The 26,691-nt window shown below is 40.2% G+C and overlaps 1 protein-coding gene across 3 annotated transcripts in view; it reads left to right on the top strand.

The window, feature by feature from the left end:
- The first annotated feature begins 760 nt into the window (after positions 1 to 760).
- The window catches only part of pals2b (protein associated with LIN7 2, MAGUK p55 family member b), a 42,461-nt gene continuing 16,530 nt past the window's right edge, over positions 761 to 26,691 (top strand). Inside the window, exons 1-4 of one of the 3 annotated variants that reach the window (XM_057827261.1) lie at positions 775 to 862; positions 13,779 to 13,829; positions 21,089 to 21,151; positions 24,677 to 24,905. In XM_057827261.1, coding sequence (XP_057683244.1) covers positions 24,791 to 24,905 — 115 coding nt within the window. In that variant the 5' untranslated portion in view covers positions 775 to 862; positions 13,779 to 13,829; positions 21,089 to 21,151; positions 24,677 to 24,790. Of the gene's footprint in view, positions 863 to 13,778; positions 13,830 to 21,088; positions 21,152 to 24,676; positions 24,906 to 26,691 lie in introns of all 3 variants that reach the window. The other 2 variants (XM_057827260.1, XM_057827262.1) reach the window with 2 other exon arrangements.

Below are 26,691 nucleotides of genomic sequence, written 5' to 3'. Positions count from 1 at the left end.
TTTTGTGTTGATCATTTAGCCTATCAATTAATTAGGTTCATATTCTTGAGAAATGTAGCCCTGACCCCTGTTCACCCAATCTGTTTGGTATATTAAAATCCCGTCCACAGCAAAAAGTGCACATGCAGGTTATGCTGTTATCATAGAGTATGTGTGGTAGTATTTAGTGGATAATATTTAAAAAAAAAAAAAAAAAAAAAAAAAAACACCCATTAACAGTAAAAGACGTTCAATCTAGGCGAATCATCTCTGCCATCCTTCACACTCAAAATGGATTGGACGTCTATCACCGTCATTGGCAGCCAAATAAAAGGAGTGACTCACAGAAATATAGTAAATTACTTAAATTCTGGTTGAGACGGCATCCAATAATTTAAATTGTACAGTAATTGATTATAGTTGTGGAATTTTGTTACCCTTCTTTTTATTTGCTCTCGTGACAATTTAGTTTATGTCTCCCTCTTGTGGTACACTTGTAGACTTCAATGAATGGCTAGAACGATGGCTTCTAATTTGTTTTTACATCCCCCTAATTCACTAGCCGTAATTTAAAATCCAATACAACATTGTATGAAATATTTATTGTCCTTTTAAAAGTAATATTTCTTTGTATAAATATTTGTTGAACGAGAGTACAATTCAAATGAGAAAACGTACTGCTGAGTGGGTGAAGGTTGATCCTCGGCTTCTATTGGCCAGTTTTGCTCGTGACATCACTGATAAGGCGGGGCCTAACCGGATGATTGGCACCGTGTTCTCTCGCCAGTCTGTTGCGGGACCAGGACAGAGACAACCGAGGGGGGTCTGAGTGTCCACCCGGGACCTTTTGGCGAGATACCGCGGACTCACAAGCCGGTTAAAGGTAGGAAACAGCTTCTTACAGCTGCATTTCGAGTGTTACCCACGTTTGAATAGGGAAAAATATGGACACTTTGTCGTATGAGAAGAGTTTGAGGGGTGGGTTGAATGGTCGCGTGAGCGGCTGTCAGTATGCGGCACGCGGGCTCCTATTGTCGGACACGGATGGATGTGGCCACCGTGGGGGCAAACGGGGGACCGGTGTCGTATTTTAAAGCGTAAAATACCGTAATAAAAGGCTGGGAGATTAATTTAAAATATGGCCGCACGTGTGGAGAGATTTGAACGACTGTAAGATGTTTTTTAAACACACAAAAAGGCGCCTTGGGTTTTATACGCATTTGGAAAAGGAATATTAAATTAACTAATAGCAAAGGGGACACGGCATAATTGTTGTAACGGTTGTACTTTTACATATTTACACATTTAATAAAAAAAGTTCTCAACAAAGTGTTTGTTGAATGAATCATAAAATGACTTGTTTGGAGTACTACTTTGAAGTTCTATGATTTCAATGAAGAAAAATAGCATTATACTTAAAAAAAAAGCACATTTTAAGAAGATAGGGTGAAGAAGCAAATTGGTTTGTGATGAACCTCTCTCTGTTCAAATGGATTCGACGTGCATCGCCGTCAATGGAAGCCAATGTGCTATACAGTTCCAGTGGCATGGAAGAATATAGGGGTGTAAATCACCAGTTTCATGATGGAATGCTATACAATATGATATCTATTTTATTTGACAAGGGCTGCAGCTATTGATTATTTTAGTGATCGATTAATCGATGAAATGGTCCGAATAATCAAGTGATCGGATGAGGAACAATAAAAATTAAAATACCTGCGCTGACCCTCAAACGGTATAACAGAACAATTAGCTAACTTACATAGCAAAAGTCCGCTAGCTTAAATGCTATAAAACTTTTTTTTTTTTTTTTTACAATGCTTTTGACAAATGGTTCAAACAAATATTCCCACAAGAAACGACTAAATATACCTATAAACTAAATTACAAATGCATTAAAAAGAAACATTAGCTCAAACAGAAACTTAGCTTATGTTAGTCTTAACAGGGAGCAGCTGGATTCAGCCATGTGAAATGAGTTATGTCATATTCACTGTTGCCACTAGAGGGCAATGTATCCACCCAAATCCATAAAACTAAATGCAAACACGTTCAAAACAAACCAGTGCAACACCACTTTAATCAAACGAATACTCGAAACAGCAAAATTTAATTCGAATCGTTTTTCTAATCAAATTACTCGAGTTAATCAATTAATCATTGCAGCGCTATATTTGACGATATTAGTCTGTCATGATTGGATTCAAGGGCATTTGGTTGAATTAATATTGTGTACATATTTGACAGTTTTGGATGCAATTTTGACTTTGTTTTTCTGAAAAAAATTATTTTTGCCAAAATCGCACGTCTAAAATACGACGGTGTTGCTCGATTTCTTGCATTTTCATCGATTTGATAGGTTAACCAATTGATGGTATTGATCCAGGTGGATCTATGGTTACCCCGGTCCGATGCGTACTCCATTTCTTTAGTGTGTCTTGGCATTAACAACGTTTCCCTCCAATTTTTTATTGCTGTTTTGTTATAAAACACAACCAAAATCTGGAGTGGCCACAATTCCGAAGCTCACAACTTAAAGCAACAATCTCGCCAAGTGACAGCTAATAACTGCTTCTACAAAACTGGCAAAGTAGTTTGTACAGTGGGCAAGCAGACCATATTGATTCTTTTTGTTTTCACTCTCCCCCAAAAGGGCCAGCCCATAATAATTGACTAACACAATGTCAGGTCTGATTCATATGAGCATTTAGGAAACACTCCACTGTGGGTTGCGGGCGGTAAATGAGCATTTGGCACTCTTTCTAAGCTGTTTAGCTCGACCTCACGTGACGAGGGAAGCCCGTTTAAATAGGCAGAACCTTGGGGATCCTTCCTGGGAGGGGCAACCGGACCACACTGGAGGAGGGGCCGCTCTCGTACTCTCAAATGAATGGGGCTTCTCGTCTTCCCTTCGATCTTACAATTGTCTAATCAGATAAGCTGAATGTAATAGAGCGGAGGAAGGATTGTAGACAGTGCATTAGAGTAGGGAAGCCAATAATGACCTGTGCCAGGATCCTGCATGACCTTTATTGTTCTGCTGGGGTGGACCGAGACCCATTGGCAGACGTCTCAGCCCACATGCACTTTGCAAACAATTTTAACTCATTCAGTGCCATTGACATCGATGTATGTCAGATCCATTTGGACTATTTAAATGGATCGGACGTCTGTCGCCATCGCTGGCAGCCAGCGTGTTGAGAGCTGAGCGCTAAACAAATCAAGGTGGTTAATCTCATGGATTGTGATTCGTGATGATTAAACACTGAAAATAAAGTAATTAACTCATTCACTTCTAGCCCAGGTACAGTATATGTATATTATTCACAAAGTATGCGTCGTGGTAGTTAGGGAAATTAGAAAAAACATTTGTATTAAAAACATCCGTTGACGGCCTTAGACATCCAATCCAATGGGTGAAGTGTTAGTTATTATGCTCTAATATCTTCTACCTGCAAAAATATATTTATTTATCTGACAATTTGTAATGAGGAAGAATCACTGAAAATAGAGCAATCACCTCATTCATTAGATGGATGAGACATCTATACAGTCATGCGAAAAAAATAGGACACGCTATCGAAGTCAGTGTGTTTTCTAACATATCTGGTCATACGGATATTTAATATCATTTTCTCAATTCTTGAGAGATTCAAGTAATAGAACTAAATTATTAAAACTGAAAAAAAGATTTTTTTTTATTATTATTTTTTTAATAACTTTCTGTAAACTGTGATTAATAAATGCAATTTCTGTTTAGGCATAAATTAGGACACATCCACACTCAATCCCACTTAAAATGGCTAAAATCACACACAAGTGTATCACATTATGTGCACATGATTAGAGGCTTGCCTTATTTAAACCTCACATTTAGTTTGGTGTGCCCCTGACTGTTGAAATGAGAGAAAACACCGCGGTGAGATCAAAGGAGCTGTCCGAGGCCATCAGAAAGAAGATTGTAGACGTTTATGAGTCTGTTAAGGGATTTCAAAAGATCTCAAAAGAATATAAAAGCAGCCATTCCACTGCCAGGAAAAGAGTCTACAAGTGGAGGACATTCAAAACAACTGCCAACATGCCCAGGTTTGGGCGTCCAAGCAAGTTCACCCCTAGAGCAGACCGCAAGATGCTAAAAGAAGTTTCCAAAAACCCTAAAATTTCATCACGGGCCTTTAGCAGGCTCTTGCTACTGTTGATGTGAAAGTGTATGCCACTACAATCAGAAAGAAACTTCACAAATTTAACCTTCAGGGGAGGAAACCTTTGCTTTCCAAGAAGAACATGAAGGCCACACTGAAGTTTGTCAGAGTGAATGTAGACAAAGACCAGGACTTCTGGAATAATGTTCTTTGGACAGATGAATCTAAAATTGAATTATTTGGACACCAGAACACAGGAAATGTTTAGTGTAAACCCAATACAGCATTTCAGGAAAAGAACCTCATATCAACTGTGAAGCATAGAGGTGGAAATGTCCTCAAGAGCCGCTGTGGGCGCTGGTTTTTGTTCCCACCGATCAAGCACAGACTGTTTAACCAATAGGGTTCTTGTTAAAACAAACAGCACGTGACGACAGTCAATTGATTACACTTGTCAGGCATGAAAATCTCTCACTTTTCAGCGAAATTCGCCGTTTTGAAGTAAAAAAAGGATGACCTACGTGAATCGTGTAGATCCGATGAGAAAACTTTTAAGGGGGGTGGGGGGGGTCGGGTGTAGGCATGTGCCGGTTACCTTCACGGTTTACCATGCTATGAAAACGTTGCGGTTACAAAACCACTAAAATTTTCCGTCATACAGTACTTCGTATTCGTTATTTTTCATGTGGCGAAAATGCAGCCAGAAGTGGCTTGGCGCGGCAGCGCTTACCCCTTCGCCTGTTTGATGCTGCGAGTGTAAGTGACGCTATTCCAGCAAACCCAAAAACAAACTTTTCAAACGCAAGGCGTAAATTCTGCAATGCATTGAGCTCTCAAATCGTGGTAACTGAAATATACCAAATGAATACATTTAAAACGTTGTACAATCGTATTTTTCCACGTGTGAGTCGCTTCAACAGTTTAGCTTCATGAAAAAGTTCGCCAAAAACAAAACACACATTTTCCTTTCAAATTCAATACACAAAGTTACTAAAAACTTACAAAGACGAATGATATGCAAGGCTTAGCTAAGCTAGGAGAGCAACTTCATTGAGGTTAATCACAGCCGCTGAGAGAGAAACAAGTTTGTATGCTTGGGGGGGGGAAGAGCGTCAAAGATCGCTAATTGCGACAGATGATCTTGTCCTAAGCACAAATTCATGTTCGCTGGACGAGGTGAGGTCTCACTCCCAATTTTTTTTAGATGAATGCATTTGCCAGCATATTGAATTTGGTGAGTAATGGTTTTAATCGTTTTCATATTTTGCGGTATGACAAAGTTACTGCCGTTTGTCGCAGCTTGCGTTGAACACTGCCAGAGCGTCCGGTGAAAAAATAGCTCCCGTTAAGGTAGCTTCAAGCTTGTGTATTTAACGGTAATATAAAAGCAGTGTTGTCAGTAACGCGTTATGTGAGTAATGCGTAACTGTAATCTGATTACTTTCTTTCAGGAAAGAACAATCTAACGCGTTCATTTTTCTAAATCAGTAATCTGAGAAAAATTACTTTCCTTGATGCCTGTACGTTATTATTTTGTTATTGCCCCATAATGTATGTAGAATGAAGAATACTGTAGTCATGGGAGTGACATCACATGTCACATTTTCTAATCGGGGATGGAAAAAAAAAAAAGGGTCACGTGTATTACCATGATGCGTGAGCCGTGAGCGCTGGGAGTTTGCGGCCAAAACAACATAGCCTTGCTACCTCGCCAGGATGCAATGAAATAGGCAGGAGATATACTACAAACGGCTGCATTTGCACACTGGAAACACAGCCATTACTTCACATTTTTGTCCAGTAAAGATGACAAAAATATCTCCGTGCGCTGCGTACTTTGCGCTGGCTCAAAAAGACTGTCGACCGCTATAAGCATCCAATTCAAGCACCACTTGGAATTACAGCACAACAGGTAACATGAAAGCCAGGACTTTTTGATACTGCTCGTGCTCAATCCTCGGTTCAAGCTCAGTTGTTGTTGAAGGTTTAGGTTAGGAAGCTTAGGTTGAAAGAAATTCTAGCTATCCATCTTGCCTCCTCAGCTGTAGTTTTGGCTAAGCAATGCAAACGGCTGTCTCTAAGGTGCTATGGTCACATGATCCGTTCGAAAAATAATTTGGACCCATTATGAAATACAGTAGTTTGAAGGATTCTTGTTCATTTCATTCATTTTTGTTGTTTATTTTATTGCTCTAAAACTTTTATAGACAACATTTTAATGGCCATATTCAATGGTCTTTATTTTAAAGGGGAAGTTCAGAATTTTTTACATTAGGCTTAATCTTTGAGTTAGCCGGGGTTTAATTAGTCATTGGAGTTGATTTGAACAAATTCTGCGCAGTTTGCCAGTTGTTTGTTAGTTTCAGGGCTCCGGAGTGGCTAAGCCAGCGCGAGTCAATGGTGGTTGAAATCAACTCCTTCAACGAATTAAACCCCCGCTCGAATATTAAGCCTTATGTGAAAAATTAAAATGGTCAAATTCGCCACATGTAGGACGTTTCGCCGACAGAGGACATTTTGGCAGAACGCCGGAACATATTTCCTCCACACCTTTCTCACCTTTTTAACCCCTGATCCATTTTCATGCCTGACTTGTAGGACACCAGATTGATGCAAAGGTGTCATCCTGTTTTACTGGAAAGAAATCCAGTATTCCCTGCAGCCCAATGTGGAATAGTTTGGACACCCCTGCTTTTGCCTTTAAAGGCCTGTGCTGAGTGATCATCACACACTAAATGTAACTTGTAGCGTTAGCATAGCGTTCATGTTAGCATTAGCATTTAGACGAGCGTCATCTTAAACTCTTGGACAACTTTGTTTTTACATACAGTTTGTGGCGTGCAGGTATGTTTAATTAATTGAAAATAATGAACTGTTTTCCTGCTCAGTGTGTATTATCACCACAAAGATACAGTGGTATGAAAACGTATCTAAACCTTTTGGAATTTCACGCATTTCTGCATAAAATCACCATCAAATGTGATCTGATGTTTGTCAAAATCACACAGATGAAAAAACAGTGTCTGCTTTAGCTAAAACCACCCAAACATTTATAGGTTTTCGTATTTTAATGAGGAGAGTATGCAAACAATGACAGAAAGGGGAAAAATAAGTAAGTGAACCATCACATTTAATATTTTGTGTATGTATTGTATTTAATGTATTCTGCACTGACCTCTTGGCGTCATCTTTGGTGGATGGCCACTCCTTGGGAGAGAAGCAACAGTGCCAAACTCTCTCCATTTGTAGACAACGTCTCTGACTGTCGATTGATGAACATCCAGACTTTTAGAGATGGATTTGTATCCTTTCCCAGCTTTACACAAATCAACAATCATTTATCGCAGATCTTCAGACAGCTCTTTTGAACGAGCCATAATGCACATCAGACAATGCTTCTTATCAGGACAATTCTTACCAGGTGTGTGTTTTATAGTGGGCAGGGCAGCTTTAACCCACTCATCAATGATTGGGCACACACCTGACTTAAATTGTTTGGTAAAAATTGTTTTCAATTGCTCTTTAAGTCTACTTAGGCAGAAGGTTCACTGACTTATTTTTCGCCTTATCTCATTGTTTGCATGCCATCCTCATTACAATATGAGTGGTTTTAGTTAAACAGTTTTTTTTCATCTTTGTGATTTTGACAAAGATGAGATCACATTTGATGGTGATTTTATGCAGAAATGTGAGAAATTCCAAAAGGTTCAGATACTTGTTCATACCACTGTAGTTATGTCCTCGTTGACTCTACAATTATGTGCTCGTCAGTCAGTGTTCATTAGAAATTGTTGGAAACCTTTATTCATTTATTTAGGGACTAAAACTTTTTAATTTTACACACGAAAACATTCTGAGTAAATGTTGACTAAAACTAGGCAAAGACGAACACATTTTGAAATGACCGAAATACGACTAAGACTAATAAGTATTTTCGTCCAAAAGATTTAGACTAAGACGAAAATTAAAAGGGCTTCCAAAAACAACACTGGTTGGCAGCGTTCAAATTAGGGATGCAGCTATCAATTATTTTAGTAGTCGATTAATCTATGAAGTAGTTAGTTCAAATAATCAAGTATTCGAATTGGGAACATAAAAAATTAAAAATACCACAGCTTAGCCTCAAATGGTAAAAAAGAAAAAAAAATGATGAAGATCTAAGTACAACAAAAGAACAATTGGTTAACTTGCATCGCAAAACTCCGCTAGCTTAAATGCTATAAAATGCAAACTTTTTTTTTTTTTTTTTTTTACAATGCTCTCAACAAATCATTCAAATGCTTATTCCCACAAAAAACAGCTAAATATACCTACAACTTAAACTAACAAATGCAGTAAAAAAACATTAGCTCAAACAAAAACCTGATTTTGGTCTTAACAGGGAGCAGCTGGATTCAGCCATGTTGAATGAGTTATGTCATATTAACTGTTGCCAGTAGAGGGTAGTGTATCCACCAAATCAATAAAAATAAATGCAAAACTTTCAAAACAAACCATTACAACGTCACTTTTATTGAACGAGTACTCGAAGCAGCAAAATTTGATTCGAAGCTTCTAATCGAATTAACTCGAGTTAATCGTTGCTGCACTGGTTCAAATGGATTGAATGCCTACTCGTTACAAAAGAACCACATGATTGGGAATATCATCTTCAATGGCACTGAGGTGCAAGTGGTGCAGCACTTCGAAAAGGAGGGTTGTTGCACTGAAGGTTTGGGTTCTAAAAGAAAAGAAGAAAGCTCTTTAGATCATTTTCTTTATTCTGTTACATTTAATTCTGTTTAGGACACCAAAAACACTTTCAAGTGATATTGACCCAGATAGAAGGCCCAAAACACAGAGGCATAACAGGAGTGATTCAACCTTCCCGGCAATGAACATGTATCATCAGTACTCCCTGCCCCGCTCCTCCCTGTGCAGTTAACACATCAGCGACTCCCTGTAGTGGTAATTATGGACTGTGTGAAAGTGCTGGAAATCACAAATGAATAATAAAGCTGTATTCACAAGGAATTTGTCAAACCACGAGTGCAATTGTGAGATTTTACAAATAAATACGACCAATCCAGCAATGGGGCGTTCCACTCAGGTCTTGGGTTCATTCTTATGTTGAGCTACACAACCTGACAAGAAGCTCAGTGTGGTTTTGGTGCCAAAAGTAGTAGCAGGCCATCATGTGATTAGATTCTCTCAGGCTGCACGACAACACACGCTCTCCAACTGGCGTGAATGTGGACCAGGAAGGAGAATGAGGTCACTCTGAGTTATGTTCAAGAAAGGGTGCCGATGCAGGACTCTGTTGTGATCAATGGCTTTCTCTTGAACTGTTCAATTGGAGCAATTTTCCATTAAAAAAATCAAGGAGGTGGAATCTGCTACAACTAAATTATCCTAGTACGCCATTATGTTTCATTGTATATCATAATTCCATTAACACTTATTACACTGATACATTTCAGATAACCGCGTCACATAGTGTTCTGATTACTGTCATACTGTCATTTGAAATGTCGGCCATCTTAGCGGTGACGGTGTAATCCTCTTACTGTGTGGCTGCGTTAACTCGCGGCGTGACCTACATAGGGTCGGCGCGAAGGCAAAGGGAGGCAGGCCAGAGAAGGCAAAGGGTGGTCAGGTGGGAGCAGTCGGCGTTAAAAGTCATAGCGTACTGTAGGTACACCTGTACCCGGCGAGGTCAAAGACGAAGTGTAAAAATTTCTACTGTTGTGATGACGAAAACTCTAGGATTGACCACCACTTTAAATGGAAGGTCGAATAATTTTCTCATAGTTTTGAGTGAGGTCTGTCACAGACTCATATAAATGTTCAGGCACATTATTTTTGTGAGGACCCCCCCTCAAGCGACATCTGGACTTCACAGAGCTTCCTGACCTTCTTTGTGATTGTCACGTCACTGCGAGGAAGCTGGAGTGACAGCTGCTTTGAGAGCCGGTTCCCCCCCGGCACTAGCATGTACATGGGGAGAATATAAACTGGTGTCAGGCTGAAGAGAAAACATATGAAAAATGACTAATGCTGCAATGGAGCTGCTATTGATGCCGATAGATGTAAATATTGTTACAAGCTTTTGTTTTCACGAAGAAATAATGTGATTAATGTAATGAATTAAGTTACAATTTGTGATTAGATTAACACCAGTTGTTGACACCAAACAAGACCCATTATGATATAAATATTTACTCGGGCTGTCAAAATTATCGCGTTAACGGGCCGTAATTAATTTTTCTAATTAATCACGTTAAAATATTTGACACAATTAACGCACAAATGCCCCGCTCAAACAGATTAAAATGACAGCAAAGTGAAATGTGTACTTGTTGTGTTTTTCGGAGTTTTATCGCCCTCCTCTGGCCCTTGGGTGCGACTGATTTTATAGGCTTCAGCACCCATGAGCATTGTGTAAGTAATTATTGACATCAACAACGGCGGGCTACTACTTAATTTTTTTATTGAACATTTTACAAATTTTATTAAAACGAAAACATTAAGAGGGGTTTTAATATAAAATTTCTATGACTTGTACTAACATTTATCTTTTAAGAACCACAAGTTTTTCTATCCATGGATCACTTTAACAGAATGTTAATGTTAACGCCATCTTGTTGATTTATTGTTATAATAAACAAATACAGTACTTATGTACCGTATGTTGAATGTACGTATATATCCATCTTGTGTCTTATCTTTCCATTCCAACAACAATTTACAGAAAAATGTGGCATATTTTTTAGATGGTTTGAATTGCTATTAATTGCAATTAATTACGACTAATTGATTTTTAAGCTGTAATTAACGCGATTAAAAAATTTAATCGTATGACACCCCTAATATTTACCAAAAAATACATCCAATTATTAATAATAATTATTTTACGATATGATATTCTTCGGACTATAAGTCGCACCTGAGTATAAGTCGCATGTTGGGGTGGTTATTTTATTTACCGTAATTTTCGGACCACAAGACACTACTTTGTCCCTAATTTTGAATCCTGCGGCTCATGGTCCAGTGCGGCTTATTTGTTAATTTATTTGGGTTAATAGGCAACACTTTATTTGACAGCGGCGTCATAACACTGCATAAGACCGTCATAATTATGACATGACACTACCATGGGCATAAATGAATGCTTATGACAGATGTCATTAACTCATTCACTCCCAGCCATATTCACCGGAGCAACCCCCTTCGCTCCCGGCCGTTTTATTAGATTTTGACTGATTATGCCAGCCCCACAGAAAATTTTGTTCTATTGCTATATAAACATGGAACCCACCAAAAGAAAGATTAGACTCTCTTCTTTCAGTTGGATAAAAAAGTAAGTTCATATCTTTTTCCATTCTTTAGATATCAGCATTAGAAAATTGCTTAGTTTGAGCAATTTTCCAATTTCCAAAAAGCATACATTTCAAACATAACTTTGACTTTAACACAGCTATTTTTTTGCTTTTGTGACATCCCAAACATCTGAATAATGTACAAAATAACAAACAATAAGACAAGTAGAGCATTTGATAGCAAAGTAACAATTTATTTACACATAACTAAACTATTGAACTGAGAGATGACGCTGTCGTGGCTGCGGCTGTATCGGCAGATGGGGTAAATTTATCCCTCATCGCTGCCTGTCTGTCTCATCAAGATAGATTTTTTTAATCTTTCTTTTGTAGTGACCACTGCTTCATAAGAGAATTCACCTAGGGAACTTGTGTTTACATCATTCTCCACATTTTTCTCACGCTTCTTACTTCTTCCAACTTCCGTTTCCTGACTATTTCTCTTCATTCATTTCCTTTCATGGTCCGATATGACTTCTTACTGACCTTCAGTGGCCAGTTTTATTGCTTTCAAATGGATTTTGAGCGTTGTGCTTTGGAGCGAACTTGCATCAGAACCTAGAGATGTCTCTTGTGAAAAAAAAAACGTAAAAGACGTATAAATAAGTTTTTGGGACACTGAAACAATTAAAAATAGAACGTATTTATACGTTTTTGGGAGCAAATGAGTTAAGTGTCATCTGGCAAATTATGTCACGAACACCATTTATGTCAAATCTTTTACATCCATTCAAAAGTGAGATAATTATATCATCTGTTATAAGCATTTATTAATGCTCATGGCAGTGTCATGAATAATTATGATGGTCTTATGATAGTCTTATAGCGCCACTGTCAAATAAATTGTTATTAAATACCGTAAATAGCAATTAATGAAACAATTGGAACAGTATCTGAAGAAATAATTAGCACAGAACATGAATTTTGAGTGTTATTTACATCTGTAGTGCTGCAATGTATGCTAGGAGGCATGTTGGACGACAACAGTGTTGACAGCAGGTGGCAGCAAAGGTTGACTGTCTCCCCCAAAGAAGCAGTGATGGCCAAATGAAGCTTCTTCAAGCAATGAAGATTTGCAGCCAATTGGTGCAAAGCTTCATGGTGATTAATTTGGTCCAATAAATAAATAAATCAAATAAAAATAAAAATAAAGTGTTATCGGTTAATATCTTTTGGTGAAAATAAATATCCAATAATTCAGTGAAGACAGCTGCGTCTTATAGTCCAGTACGTCTTATCTATGAACAAATGCCGTTTTTGTGTCAGATTTGGTGGGTGGCGGCTTATAGCCAGGTGCGCCTTATGGTCCAAAAATTACTGAAATCAGAGACCAAGCACAAACATTATACATTATAGTAGTAATAAAACGTCAAACAAAGTGCTAAATAGGTATCACAAATAAACAAAACAAACTCTCGATTCCAGTCCAAATCACTTCCAAATCCATTCAAGTGTTCATCTTCAGTATCGCTTTTTCAACAACTGCACTTACTCGAAGGAGAGGGCACACCTCGAGATCAAGTATCAACATATGAGTCGGATATTGACGGGACATGGGGCCGATTAATAGGGGGCGTTGTTGGCGTGTCCGTCAAAGCTGACCGAGTGGAATCACAAATAAAGAGCTTTTTTCGTTGTGAATTTTTGTGAATAATTGCTTAAATCCCTGAATTCTTTATAGATAGTCAGTAAGGAAATTAGCAGCCGGCATATGTAAGAAAAGGGCTTTTTCATTTGAAGATTCTTGTGAATAAATACTTAAATCCCTGAATTCTTTATAGATATGGACGTAAAAGAGTCTTGATTCTTGGTCCAAAAAAAAAAAAAAACTGCAGGTGGCATTTATTTTACGTAAAAATTGCGAAGTATAATGCCAATGCGGCTAATTTCTCCCATTGATTTTTTTTCACAACATTTCAAAATGCATGCATGGTACGAAAAACATAATAATTACCTTGAATCCTCGAACAAATCACTCCTGAGACAATCCTCCCTGTCTGCACGCGGTACAGCTTTCGTACTTTTTCAACATAAATCTGGTGTTGGATCGCTGCATGTATCGCTGCGAACGACTGCGAATAATTGAAGTGGATTGTGTGATGGCCCCCTAGTTAAAGGCGTGGTGCACTGAAGGTCGAATCTGACCCGTCAATATCATTATCAAGTCTATGCCTGAGTATAAATTGCATGCCCAGCCAAACTATAAAAAAAAGTGTGATTTATAGTCCAGAAAATACAGTAATAATTATTGTTTTATTTTTTTTCTTTCATTTTCCATTCCGCTTATCCTCACAAGGGTTGCGGAGGTGCTGGAGCCTATCCCAGCTAACTACGGGCAGTAGGCAAGGTACGCCCCGAATCGGTTGCCAGCCAATCGCAAGACACAATGAGACAAACAACCATTCATGCACACACTCAAATATCTACTATGGATGTTTTGGATCAGCCTACCACGCATGTTTTTTAAATTTAATAAAATGAAAATATCTTTGGAACTAAAGAAAAAAAAAAAAAAAAATTTGAATGTATTCCCCAAACAATGAATGCGATTAATCTAGTAGATTATTAATCTAATAGATTAATTGCCAATTTGTGATCGAGATTAATCCCTGAAAATTGAGCAACTATTTAGTTTTCAATTCAGTTTCTGCTTCGTCCTTCCTGCCGGGCTGGCCAATAACAGTTATACTCTGAGTGAACACTTCCCGCCCAAGGGGCGTAGCATGAAATGAGGTCCTGACAGGACAAAAGAGGACTTCCTGTGAATCTAAAGCATCATTTTTCGATAGTTTACGAATCCATTATGGAACTGCTTTTCACAGCACGTCTTGTTTATAAGCCCTTGAAATATTCACTGAACAAAGATATTATGATATAAAACAGTTTTTGATATTTCTACAAGCAGGTTCAACACACTCCTCCCTTTTAATACATTCCTCCGACATCAAGTCGCTAACCCTCCTTATCCTTTTTCTTCTCCGCATTTCACCTCCTTTGTCTGATCCTCCTTATTTTCTGATCTCGCGGTCGGGCCCTACTGCTGTTTTTTGGTGCGGATGACTTGGCAAAGATTTAACCCCTGGTGGCTTTTTCCTCCATTAACATTCTTCCAAGGGCTATCTTTCACTTCCAGCAAGTACAGCGCGCCTGATCGTTGCGTAATGAAGCGACCTCGCACTCTCTCCCTTACAGCGACACTCGCTGAAGTAGTAATTATAGCTAATATGAGAAGACAGCAGTGGGGCAAGTAAAAGAGAAGGGAACATTGACGGTGATAGATGCCCAATTATTTGGCTCCTTTTTATATCTTTTTGCTGTAAATTTAAATTCGTTTGTAACTAGTCGATGTGCAATGTTCATTAGCTGCCAGCCCTTCCAGTTCAAATGGATTGGCAGTTAAACTAGGGCTGCCATGATTAATTGACAAATTGATTAACAAATGAATTGTCATCAAGAGAAATTGTTGACTGCAAAATTATAGAAATAATAATTTTTTTAGATGCCTCTTATTAAATCATTCTTTTTTTATCTTTATTAGAAAAATGGGTGGGAAATAGTAAAAATTCACTTTTTAAAATATACTTTTAATATACATATTAATATATATAATTTTATAATATTTTTAATAGGGCTGTCAAACGATTAAAATTTTTAATCGAGTTAATTACAGCTTAAAAATTAATTAATCGTAATTAATCGCAATTCAAACATCTATAAAATATGCCATATTTTTATGTAAATTATTGTTGGAATGGAAAGATAAGACACAATACGGATATGTACATTCAACATACGGTACATAAGTACTGTATTTGTTTATTATAACAATAAATCAACAAGATGGCATTAACATTATTAACATTTTCGTAAAGTGATCCATGGATAGAAAGACTTGTAGTTCTTCATAGAAAAATGTTAGTACAAGTTATAGAAATTTTATATTAAAACCCCTCTTAATGTCTTCGTTTTATTAAAATTTGTAAAATTTTCAATCAAAAATAAACTAGTATCTCGCCATTGTTGATTTCAATACTTACACCATGCTCACTCATGGTACTAACCCATAAAATCGGTCGGACCCAAGCGCCAGTAGAGGGCGCCAAACACCAAAAAACAAGTAACAAGCGGACATTACACTGTACTGTCATTTTAATCTGTTTGAGCGGGGCATGTGCTATAATTGCGTCAAATATTTTAACGTGATTAGTTATAAAAATTAATTACCGCCCATTAACACGATAATTTTGACAGCCCTAATTTTTAAGTAGTAAAAACTTAGACATTCGCTCTGTATTTTTTCTTTTTTTTTGGTAACATATATACCGTCATTCTCGGTCTATAAGCCACTACTTTTTTCCCTCATTTTGAATCCTACAGCTTATTTGTTGATCTATATGGGTTAATAGGTCTATTTGACAGCGGCATCATAAGACTGCCATAACACTGTTATAATTATGACATACAGTAACACTATCATGGGCATTAATTAATGCTTATGACAGATGTCATAAAGTATCATCTTGCAAATTATGTCACTAACTCCATTTATGTCCAGCTCGAATCTTTTACATCCATTCAAAAGTGAGATAATTGCGCGCTGGTGTCGTGGGCGGGTGGGGGGGCCGCGCGTGTGCCGGTCCGGGGCCGCGGCCCTTCCCCGGCCGGCCGGGGTGGGGTAGGGTGGAGTTGGGGTGGGGGCCGGGGGGTGCATGCGGCAGCCATGGTTCCCTCCCAGGTCCGCCCGGCCGGAGCTGCGTCTCCCTGTACCGGGTGCCGGGGAGGTGCCCTCTGGTGTCATGCCGCGCGCCCCTCCTGGCCCGGGGGTGGGTTGTGGGGGGCACGCTTCCGTCCCCTTGGTCTGCTTCCGGCCCTGTCCGCCTCCCTGGGCCGCGGCGGCCGCTGCTGCCCCCCGGCAGGCGGGGTCGTTGGCGGGGCCTCTTGGGGCCCGCGGGGCCTTGGGTGAGGCTTGCTGTCCCTTGCCGGTGGGGTGGACGTCCCCTGGTCGCCGGCGCTTGGTGTGGCGCCTGCTCGGAGTGCGGGGTGGGTGCTCGGTGGGTGGGGGGGGTGGGCGGTCGCGGAGGCGCCGTGGGTGGTCTGGGGCGGGGATTGATCGGGGCCCTGACGCCTCTTCTGCCCTGCGGCCGGTGGTTCTGGTGGACGGGGCCACGCCCGCGGGAGCCTGCCTCTTAACTCACGCACTTCTCACTTCGGCACTGTAAATATTTTTCACCTTGGCACTTACATGCTCATACATTTCTCCGGGGAGAGTTGGGACAGGGCTTTACAGTCCCGGCCCGGCTCCCCCCTGTTTTTAATGCACCACACACCAAGGTTGTGGGATGGTTGGGACCTGTTGGGGGTGGGGGTACCTCACGGCTGCCTCCTCACCACAGGCCCCGCCATCTCTGCACCTTTTTTAAATGCACCACACATCATACTCCACAGGAGAGCTCTGGCAAAGGGCGGTGGGACGGGCGGCTGGGCAGAAGCTCCATGCTGCGGTCCCACTGCCCCAAGCCAAGCTCTCCTATTTTAATGCATACATTGCCTTACCCTCCCCTCACACCCCCATCACGGTGCTGGGTGATGGCTGCCAGTCGGGAACCTGTCAGCCACAGTAATAGGGTGGTAGGTGGGTCCCACACTTTTTTATATGGCGTGGCTCCTGGGGTGTGGCCTCCCCTCTGCCTCGGCTGCCGGCCGCGGGAGTAGGTTGGGGGGTCGGGTCTCCGATCTTGCATCGCCCCGTGGCAGTTCCTGGGCGTTCTCCTGCCTCCGCCTTCCCCTCTCTTCTCTGGCTGGGCATCCGCCCTGCGCTCCGTCGCGGGTCGCTGACTGGGCGCCGGTGTATCAGCGGGGTGTCGCCTGCACCGGCGGGGACCCTGCCTTGCCTGGGGCTTGGTGGGCCGCTGGGGGTCCCGTGGCGTGCCGTGCCGGTTGGGGGGCTGCGGCTGTGGCTCGTGGCCCGGGTGGGCGGGCGGGGGTGGGTGTAGGCGTGGGGTTGGTGATGCGTCCCCTCCTGCCATCCCTGAAGGCCGGTTGATGGGTGCGCGGGTGGCCCGGGGGACCACCCTGGGTCCCGGGGGGGGGACGATGGCTCCTTTGCTGGGCTGCGGGAGGAGGGATGGGCTGCGCATGGCCCCCCGCCCCCGCGCCCGCCCTCCCTCCCTCCCCGGGCTGGCTGGGTGGGGGCTGTGGCCCTGGGTTGGCGCCCGCGCGGCTTCTCCGCCCGTCTGCGTGGCTGTCGCGCGCCCGGTGGGGCCTGCGTGCTGCTGGATGTGGTAGGGCATTCTCGGGTCGGGGGTCCCGGTGCAGGGATTGGCGATGCGGCGGCGTAGGGTTGGTCGCCAACGGGCTTACTCATAAGAGATTCACACGATTACTGGGTTCTAGATCACAGAACTGATTTGTGTACACTCTACCCCTTTCAATCACTTAGCTTATAGGCTTATAGACACCCCCACCCCCATTCTCCTCTTTCACTGGCCAATAGGCCCCCACATGGTGTAAACCGGAAATACATCTCGCTGACGATAGCACCAGCATATTAGTAACTAGTTTAGATGTTCAATGTATTTCTAGTTGTTGTTTGTGTATGTGTTTCTTTTCCTTCTTCTCTTGTATTTCTTTTCTTCTGTCCCCCCATAATCCCTTCCTGTTCGCTGCTTTGTCATAATAAAAAGGTATTTTGAATGATCACAATGGGAGTATGTCAGACTCTCAATGTGAAACATTAAAACTGTTCAGAATCTGGGCACTTAGACTTCCATTCTCTGTGTCAAACAGCTGAACAGGACAGGTTTAAAAAAGAAAAAACAAAAAAACAAAAAAAAACAAAAGTGAGATAATTATATAATCTGTCATAAGCATTCATTAATGTTCATGGCAGTGTCATGACATAATTATGATGGTCTTATAACATATAACTCATAAGTCTTATAGCGCCACTGTCAAATAAAGTGTTACTAAATACCATAACTAGCAATTAATACAACTACTGGAACAGTAACTGGTGAAATAATTAGAACAGAACATGAATTTTGATTGTCATTTACATCTGTAGTGCTGCAATGCATGCTAGGAGGCATGTTGGACGACAACAGTGTTGACAGCAGGTGGCAGCAGAGATTGACTGTCTCCCCCAAGGGAGCAGTGGTGGCCAAATAAAGCTTCTTGATGCAATGAAGCTTTGCAGCCAATTGGTTCAAAGCGTTATGGTGGTTCATTTGGTCTTATGACAGTCTTATGATGCCGCTGTCAAATAAAATGTTCCCGGTTAATATCTTTTGGTGTAAATATCCCATAATACAGTGAGGACAGCTGCGTCTTATAGTCCAGTGCGTCTTAACTATGAACAAATGCCGTTTTCGTGTCGAATTTGGTGTGTCGCGGCTGATTGTCAGGTGCGCCTTATAGTCCGAAAATTATGGTGTATGAAGATTTCATTGGATTTAGTGATTTGGAGTGACACTGATGGTTTGGTAAACGTGTTCGCTTGTGCTTTTTGCTAAAGTTATATTAGCAAATAGGTACGTTGCGTTAACATACCAGGCACGTTCTCAGTTCGTTGTTTATGAGTCATGTAATGTTAGCATAACGTACAAATTATACACTGCTGGCCAAAAGTATTGGCACCCCTGCAATTCTGTCAGATAATGCTCAATTTCTCCCAGAAAACGATTGCAATTACAAATGCTTTGGTAGTACTATCTTCATTTATTTTGCTTGAAATGAAAAAACACAAAGGAGAATGTAAAAAAAGAATTAAATCATTATCATTTTAGTACAAAACTACAAAAATGGGCCTGACAAAAGTATTGGGACCATCAGCCTAATACTTGTTAGCACAACCTTTAGACAAAATAACTGCGAACAACCGTTTCCGGTATCCATCAATAAGTTTCTTTCAATGCTCTGCTGGAATTTTAGACCATTCTTCTTTGGCCAACTGCTCCAGGCCTCTGAGATTTGAAGGGTGCCTTCCCCAAACTGCCATTTTCAGATCTCTCCACAGGTATTCTTTTGGATTCAAGTCTGGACTCATTGCCGGTCACTTTAGAAGTCTCCAGTGCTTTCTCTCAAACCTTTTTTCTAGTGTTTTTGAAGTGTGTTTTGGGTCATCATCCTGTTGGAAGACCCATGACCTCTCAGGGAGACCCAGCTTTCTCGCACTTGGCCCTACATTATGCTGCAAAATTTTTTGGTAGTTTTCAGACTTAATGCCATGCACACGGTAAAGCAGTCCAGTGCCAGAGGTAGCTAAGCAACCCCAAAACATGTGTTCTTTTCTTTTAAGGCCTCATTTTCCCCCCTGTAAACCTTCTGTTGATGCCTTTTCCCAAAAAGCTCTACTTTTGTCTCATCTGACCAGAGAACAAACGTTTTTGGCTTTCTCAGATAAGTTTTGGCAAACTCCAGACTGGCTTTTTTATGTCTCTTCCTGGGTATCCTACCATAGAGTCCCTTTTCATTCAGACACCGACGGATAGTACGGGTTGATAGTGTTGTACCCTTGGACTGCAGGACAGCTTGAACTTGTTTGGATGTTAGTCGAGGTTCTTTATCCACCATCCGCACAATCTTTTGTTGAAATCTCTCGTCAATTTTTTTCCCCGTCCTTATCTAGGGAGGTTAGCCACCGTGCCATGGGCTTTACACTTATTGATGACACTGCGCACGGTAGACACAGGAACATTCAGGTCTTCGGAGATGGACTTGTAGCCTTGAGATTGCCCATGCTTCCTCACAATTTCGCTTCTCAAGTCCTCAGACAGTTCTTTGGTCTTCTTTCTTTTCTCCATGCCCAATGTGGTACACACAAGGACACAGGACAGAGGTTAAGTCACCTTTAATCCATTTTAACTGGCTTCATGTGTAATTTAGTTATTGCCACCACCATTTATGTGCCAAAGGTAACTAACAGGTGCTGTTAATTATAGAAATTAGAGAAGCATTATAGTGACATAGAGAAGTTTTGTGTAAAATGATAATGATTCAATTTTTTTCCCATTCTCTTTTGTGTTTTTTCATTGCAAGCAAAATTAATGACGATATTACTCCCAAAGGTTTTGTAATTGCAATCATTTTCTGGGAGAAATTGAGCATTATCTGACAGAATTGCAGGGGTGCCAATACTTTTGGCCATCACTTGACTGATGCGACTCATACACAGGTGCGACTTTTAGTACGAAAAATACGATAAACAAAAAAAGTTTTCATTCTATTTTTCAGTATTGCCTTTAATTAAAAAAAAAAAAACAACCAAAGGAAAAAACAATAAATATTCTCTTTATTTTTTTTCAATTTATAATTCATTTCATTAAAGGGAAAACCCTCTTGTAAATATCAATTGATTTTTGGACTACGGCCGTTTTACATAAATGTTCGTTTAGCTAAAAACAAGATCTAAGTTCTATACACATGATTTACCTTCGCGGGCCATGCAAAATGATGCGAAGGGCCGGATTTGGCCCCCGGGGCACCAGTTTCACAGCCTTGACTATATGGCAAAAGAAGCAAATGGATGTTAGGAGAAAGGACAATTAAGTTTTATGGATTCTATTAGTACAAGCCACGTTAACACCACTCTGTCTCTTGTGTGTTCAGGTTTCAACTTGCGTGCTGCCACTAAAGTAGCTCTACACCGACTTGGGTTTCAAAGAATAAAAGGTAAATACAAACGTCTCTGCTTCTCTAATGCTACTACACAGTACACACCCAGGAGATTTTCAGGAAAATGTTTCCCCATACTGACATGGATTTATGGGTTTAGCGGGAGAACCGCCTGACAGATTTATTTTATGTGTTTAGTGCGAATATTAGCAATAAAGTAGGCCTGGGGATTCGCTTCTGAGACTGCACATGATGTTCATTTCACTTTTAACAACAGTGTAGAGCCTTCAATCAATACCAGCTACAGTCAAAGTAGGCTAAGTAAACACAGCTCGCAGTGTAGCGATTGAACATTGGTAATAACCAGCGAGTTAGTGCGGGGATCTGTAATCCCGTGCTTTTGTGGCCGGATTAAAATCCAACGTCGAGGTTGGGGGAGGGATCGGTCAAGTTGAGGTTGGATTAAAGCTTGATTCGTGCACAGCTGTGCCAGTAGGATGGGGGGGGCTCAAACTGTGTTTTGGGATGACGCAGCTTGGTTGGGCAAATACAAAAAAAACCAAAAAAAAAAAAAACAATCCAAATAGTAGTCTGACCTGGAAACATTTGCCTGATCACTTTTACGTTCTGTCTTTAACTGCAAAAAACTAACCGTTGGCTTCTAAACTAGCTCGACAGCATGGTTGGAGTAACAAGAATATGGAACAAAGGTAGTAAGACGAGTTACAAATTCTTTTCAGAGCAACCAGTTGTTGTGCAAATCATGAGATTTCAATGGCATGGAAGCACAAGTATGAATTTTGTAGTGCTCGAATTGATAACCTGTTTAACCACTCTTGAAATGGATACATCATTGTCAGTCAATTTTTCGCAATCAACGATCATAATCATATAATGACTCTGCCCTAATCTATACCCTGGTTATTATCAATAACGCATAACATGAATAATAAAACCCAAAAACATTTTGATTGACTGAAATAAAAAACGATAACTAACTGAAATGATATTGTGTGTTCACACAACAAAACACATTTGAAAATAAAGAACAATCCCGTTGTTCTCTTATATTTTCCCAGAAGCATTTTATTAACTAATTAAATGATGAGTTATGTATATCATATTTTTTTTACACACCTCAAAATTATAAAATGACTGAATACATTTTTAAAAGGGGTATTTTATTGTTGGTTTTTATTTATTTATTTTAAATCCCACACCTGACCAATAACCCAAAGTATAGTATAAAAAACTAATTCTAAAATTACTAAACTAAAACTAATAATTTCACACTATTTTAAACTCACAAATCCACTCTAAATACTAATCAAAACTAACTAAATCCCGCGATTGGCTGGGAACCGGGTGTACCCCGTGTTAGTTAGCTGGAAGAGGCTCCAGCGCCCCTGCGAGCCTCGTGAAAATAAGTGTCTTGGAAGATGAATGAATAAACTAAATCAGAAAAAAACGATGAAAAATCCAAAACTATTACTAAATGTAATAAAAACTGAACTTAATTAATAATTTCCCGAAAAATCAAAACAACCATATTTTACGGACGATAACCCGCACCTGAGTATAAGTCGCATCAGCCAAAAAAGTCACATTGAAGAGGGGAAAAAAACATATGTAAGTCGCACTGGAGTATAAGTCGCATTTTGGGGGGGGGAAATTTATTTATTAAAATAAAAAATAGAATGGAGAACAACAGGCTAAATAAAAAATAGAATGGAGAACAACAGGCTGAATAAGTAAACAGTATGTTAAGGTTAAATGAAGCACAAACAATGCACTGAGAACAGGCCCGCTATGTTAACGTAAGATAGCTATAAAGACTTATTCAGATAACTATAGCATAAAGAATATGCTAACAAGTTATGAAATAATAATGTGTTGAAAACTGTTGATAATTTCGCACATAAGTCGCTCCAGAGTATAAGTCGCACCCCCGGCGAAACTATGAAAAAAAAAACTGTGAGTCATAGTCTAAAAAATACGGTAATAAAAACTAGCATATCTGCTGTAAAAACTAATTAAAACTTACTAAATTAGAAAAGCAAAAACCCCTAAACCAATTGTGTTATCATGTAGAACAAACTCAGATAAAAGGCTTGAAAAAAATAATGAATTAGTTCAAAAGTGCAATTCTTTAGCATTCAGAAACACTAATAGAAATGAATAACAAACATTATGGTGGTCAGTAAATGTTAATTTTATAGAGCAAGTGCAGGGAAATATATATGGACTCACTCCATTCTGAGGAAAAAAATATGGAATCACGAGAAACAAACAAAGAAATAACAGTCAAAACACATCTCTAGTATTTAGTAGCACCACCGCTGGCTTTTATGACAGCTTGCAGTCTCTGAGGCATGGACTTGATGAGTAGTCTTCATCAATTTGGTGCCAACTCTCTTTGAATCGAGTTGCCAGATCATCCTTGCAGGTCGGAGCCTTGGTGTGGACCATTTTTTTCAATTTCCATTTTGGCAGTCTTAGGAGCCGTTTTTTAATTGGCTAATGCCTAACAATCCCTCTTTCAACAATTAAATATATCGTGGGAAGCAATGTGGGGAAGAAAGGTAGTAGTTGATCTTTTTCTTATCGCCCTATGTTATTTCCCAACGCAGAGAAGATATATCAATTGGTCCCACTACGCACAGTCATGGTTGCACTTCCCATCATGCATTTGGGCAGAACAGTTAAATGGCTACAGTATCATTTACTGAAAGCTCAACAAATACACTAGATGGCAATATTTAGTCACAATATACAAAGTCACATTTATCCTTTAAGAATTACAAGTCTTTATATCCGTGGATCCCTCTCACAGAAAGAATGTTAATAATGTAAATGCCATCTTGAGGATTTATTGTCATAATAAACAAATACAGTACTTATGTACTGTACGTTGAATGTATATATTCGTCCGAGTTTTATTCATTTTTTTCTTAATGCATTGCCAAAATGTATATGATAGGGAAAAATTATCGGGAATGATTGGAATTGAATCGGGAGCAAAAAAAAAAAAAAAAAAAGCAATCGGATTGGGAAATATCGGGATCGGCAGATACTCAAACTAAAACGATCGGGATCGGATCGGGAGCAAAAAACATGATCGGAACAACCCTACTTAAAACATTTGACCAGGAAATCCAATCTTCATCTGTACACATAGTTTTATCTGCGGGGGTCCAGACATAGCAAAACCGCAATAAATGTAAGGGTCAAGCTCCCCCCTTTTTGTAGCCCTTATGTAAGATTACTTACATAATAACACTTCCATCTTGCGTGTGTGTGTGTGTCTAGACAAGTGGGCACCGCACCTGAACTTTGGGTGGGGTGTCAGTAGCCAACAAGAGGAGGGGTACTCAAGCAAGCCCTTGCCAGCAGGAGAGGATTGTGGGATTATAAGTGCGCATGAGTGCGCTGGGTGGTTTGGGAATGGGTATTAAAGAGGTTGAGAGAGGAGACTGACAAGCATTCAGCACATCTGCGTACACCATTTCATCTTTCTTTTTGCAGATTTTTTGTCTGTTTCTCACACATTCACCAAACATGTTGCTTTCTTTTTACGCATAGAGAGTTGAAGCAACCACACAGATCGAGGACCAGACGTGTAGTAGTTGCACAACTGCCGGTGTGTGGTGGCCGGTTTGCATACTTGTGGGGTGGAAGAAGAAGGAGGGCTCGGCGATGGTCACGGCTATGGAGGACGCTAACGTCGCGCGGGCAGAGGAGGAGGTGCAAGAGGCGGTGGATGTGCCTGCGGTGGCAGTCCAGGCCAATCAGGAAGCAGTAACATCTGGAGGTGAGGAGGGCGGGTAGTGGATAGACACTATCAAACGTCCTAAATAAAGGGAAAAGTCATGTTCTTCCTGTTTTAGTAGTGCTTTTTTGTGTAAACTTGAGTCCATGTGGCAGTGTGGCACAGGATGGGATGAGACCAGCAAACATTCCTGTGTTCAAAGACCCGTTGACCGAGTACTTAAAGTTCATCACAGATTACATAAATACTTCCAATGTAAAGTGAGTTTCTTTCATGGAGATAAATGAGAGGTTCGTTGTCAATTTGTTGTTAGTTACCATTTATCATTTAGAAGATTCGTCTCCAACTTTATTCATGAAGTAAACATTTGGAGAATGTGGGAGTAAATGACAGGTTGTATCGTGGATAATTGTAACTAAGTGAGCGTGAATGGAATGATTGCGTTTGTGCTGTCTTCATCTTGGGACAGCAGGCCTGTCGTGATAACAAAGTTTAGTAGGCCATATATTTTCTCATAAATTTTTGCCGAGTTGCGTTATTATTGTCAATTTTTTTTTAAACCAATTGAACTGCTAATGTAGTGACAATACAACCTAATAAATCACCCATTCAAATGCAATAAATTGTTATTCTTGAATAAAACAAACTATATTAAAAGTAATATTTGAAAAAAACACACACACAATGCATAGCAAGGTGAGAAACACGCCATTTTTATTCTCTGCTAACAGCGTACCGCACGAATGCTATTTTTAGACCGCAAGGCTGCGTGACGTCACCATCGTAAACCGGAAGGGGGTCAACATTGAAGCGCGCTCGCATACAACCAACCCATGCTAGTACTGCTTGTTTTCTGCTGGTAATCTTTCAAAAAAGAACACGCCGAGTAAACACTGCTGCTATGGTACTGTAGGAACAACTCTAGATATTACGACCGTCCACATATGAAGGATGTTTTCTTCATACGTTTACCGAAGCCAAAAACTCGGAGGGAAAAATGTGAACAATGGATCAACTTGTGCGGACGTCCAAGAGACCAGTGTAACGCCAGCAAGGTGAAGCCATACACCTTAACATGCAGTAAACATTTTGTTGGGACTGATCCATTGGCTGCCACAGCATGCCCCAAAGAGGTACGCCATTTTAATATTTTTACTTATTTTTCAGCGTGGCGTTTTGCCGTGCTGCTTCTGTCTGACAATGAATCACCGGGAAAAAAAATATCATTTTATTTATATATCACAACAGTCATGTTGGCCTATTTTTCTAAAATACGGATATTTAAATAAATAAGCCATGTTTGGCCTTGTTGTAGTAAGCCTGCTCATGCCTACAGGTAGGCTCTAGATTTAAAATCTTTACCTTTTCTGTGTGAAGAAACAACCTTAGTAAGGGGGAAGTGTAAATAAATTATAGAATTAAGATTTGTTGTTAATGAAAAAATTAAAATTGTTCGTCGGCTGTCACTGAGTAGCATTTGCGATCGCTACACAAAAATAGCAATATAAATTACGCCCAAGAACGTTCAGAGACGTAAAACAACCAGGGGATATTATATATAAGAAAGATAGGGCATATGGTGGTAAAGGATAGCTTGTTGAAACAGGAGAATGTCATTGTCGGTGGCATAAGGCAATGCACACAAGAAAAAGGTGTCGATAAAAAAGCTACCTCTGGATCAGGTCGGCTCTTTTATCCGTCTTTTTCAGCCCTCGACACTCAAGCCATCTCTTGAACTGAACAGTTGTATGTTCTTCCACATCTTTACCAGTGAATTTGCCACCAGGGACATCATTTTCGAACTGAATTGGTAGGTTTAGCTCAGTTA

This window comes from Corythoichthys intestinalis, chromosome 22 (genome assembly GCF_030265065.1).
Source record: "Corythoichthys intestinalis isolate RoL2023-P3 chromosome 22, ASM3026506v1, whole genome shotgun sequence".
Lineage (NCBI taxonomy): Eukaryota > Metazoa > Chordata > Actinopteri > Syngnathiformes > Syngnathidae > Corythoichthys > Corythoichthys intestinalis.
The sequence above is the reverse complement of the archived record's forward strand: the minus strand, read 5'-3'. Positions and strand labels throughout refer to the sequence as shown.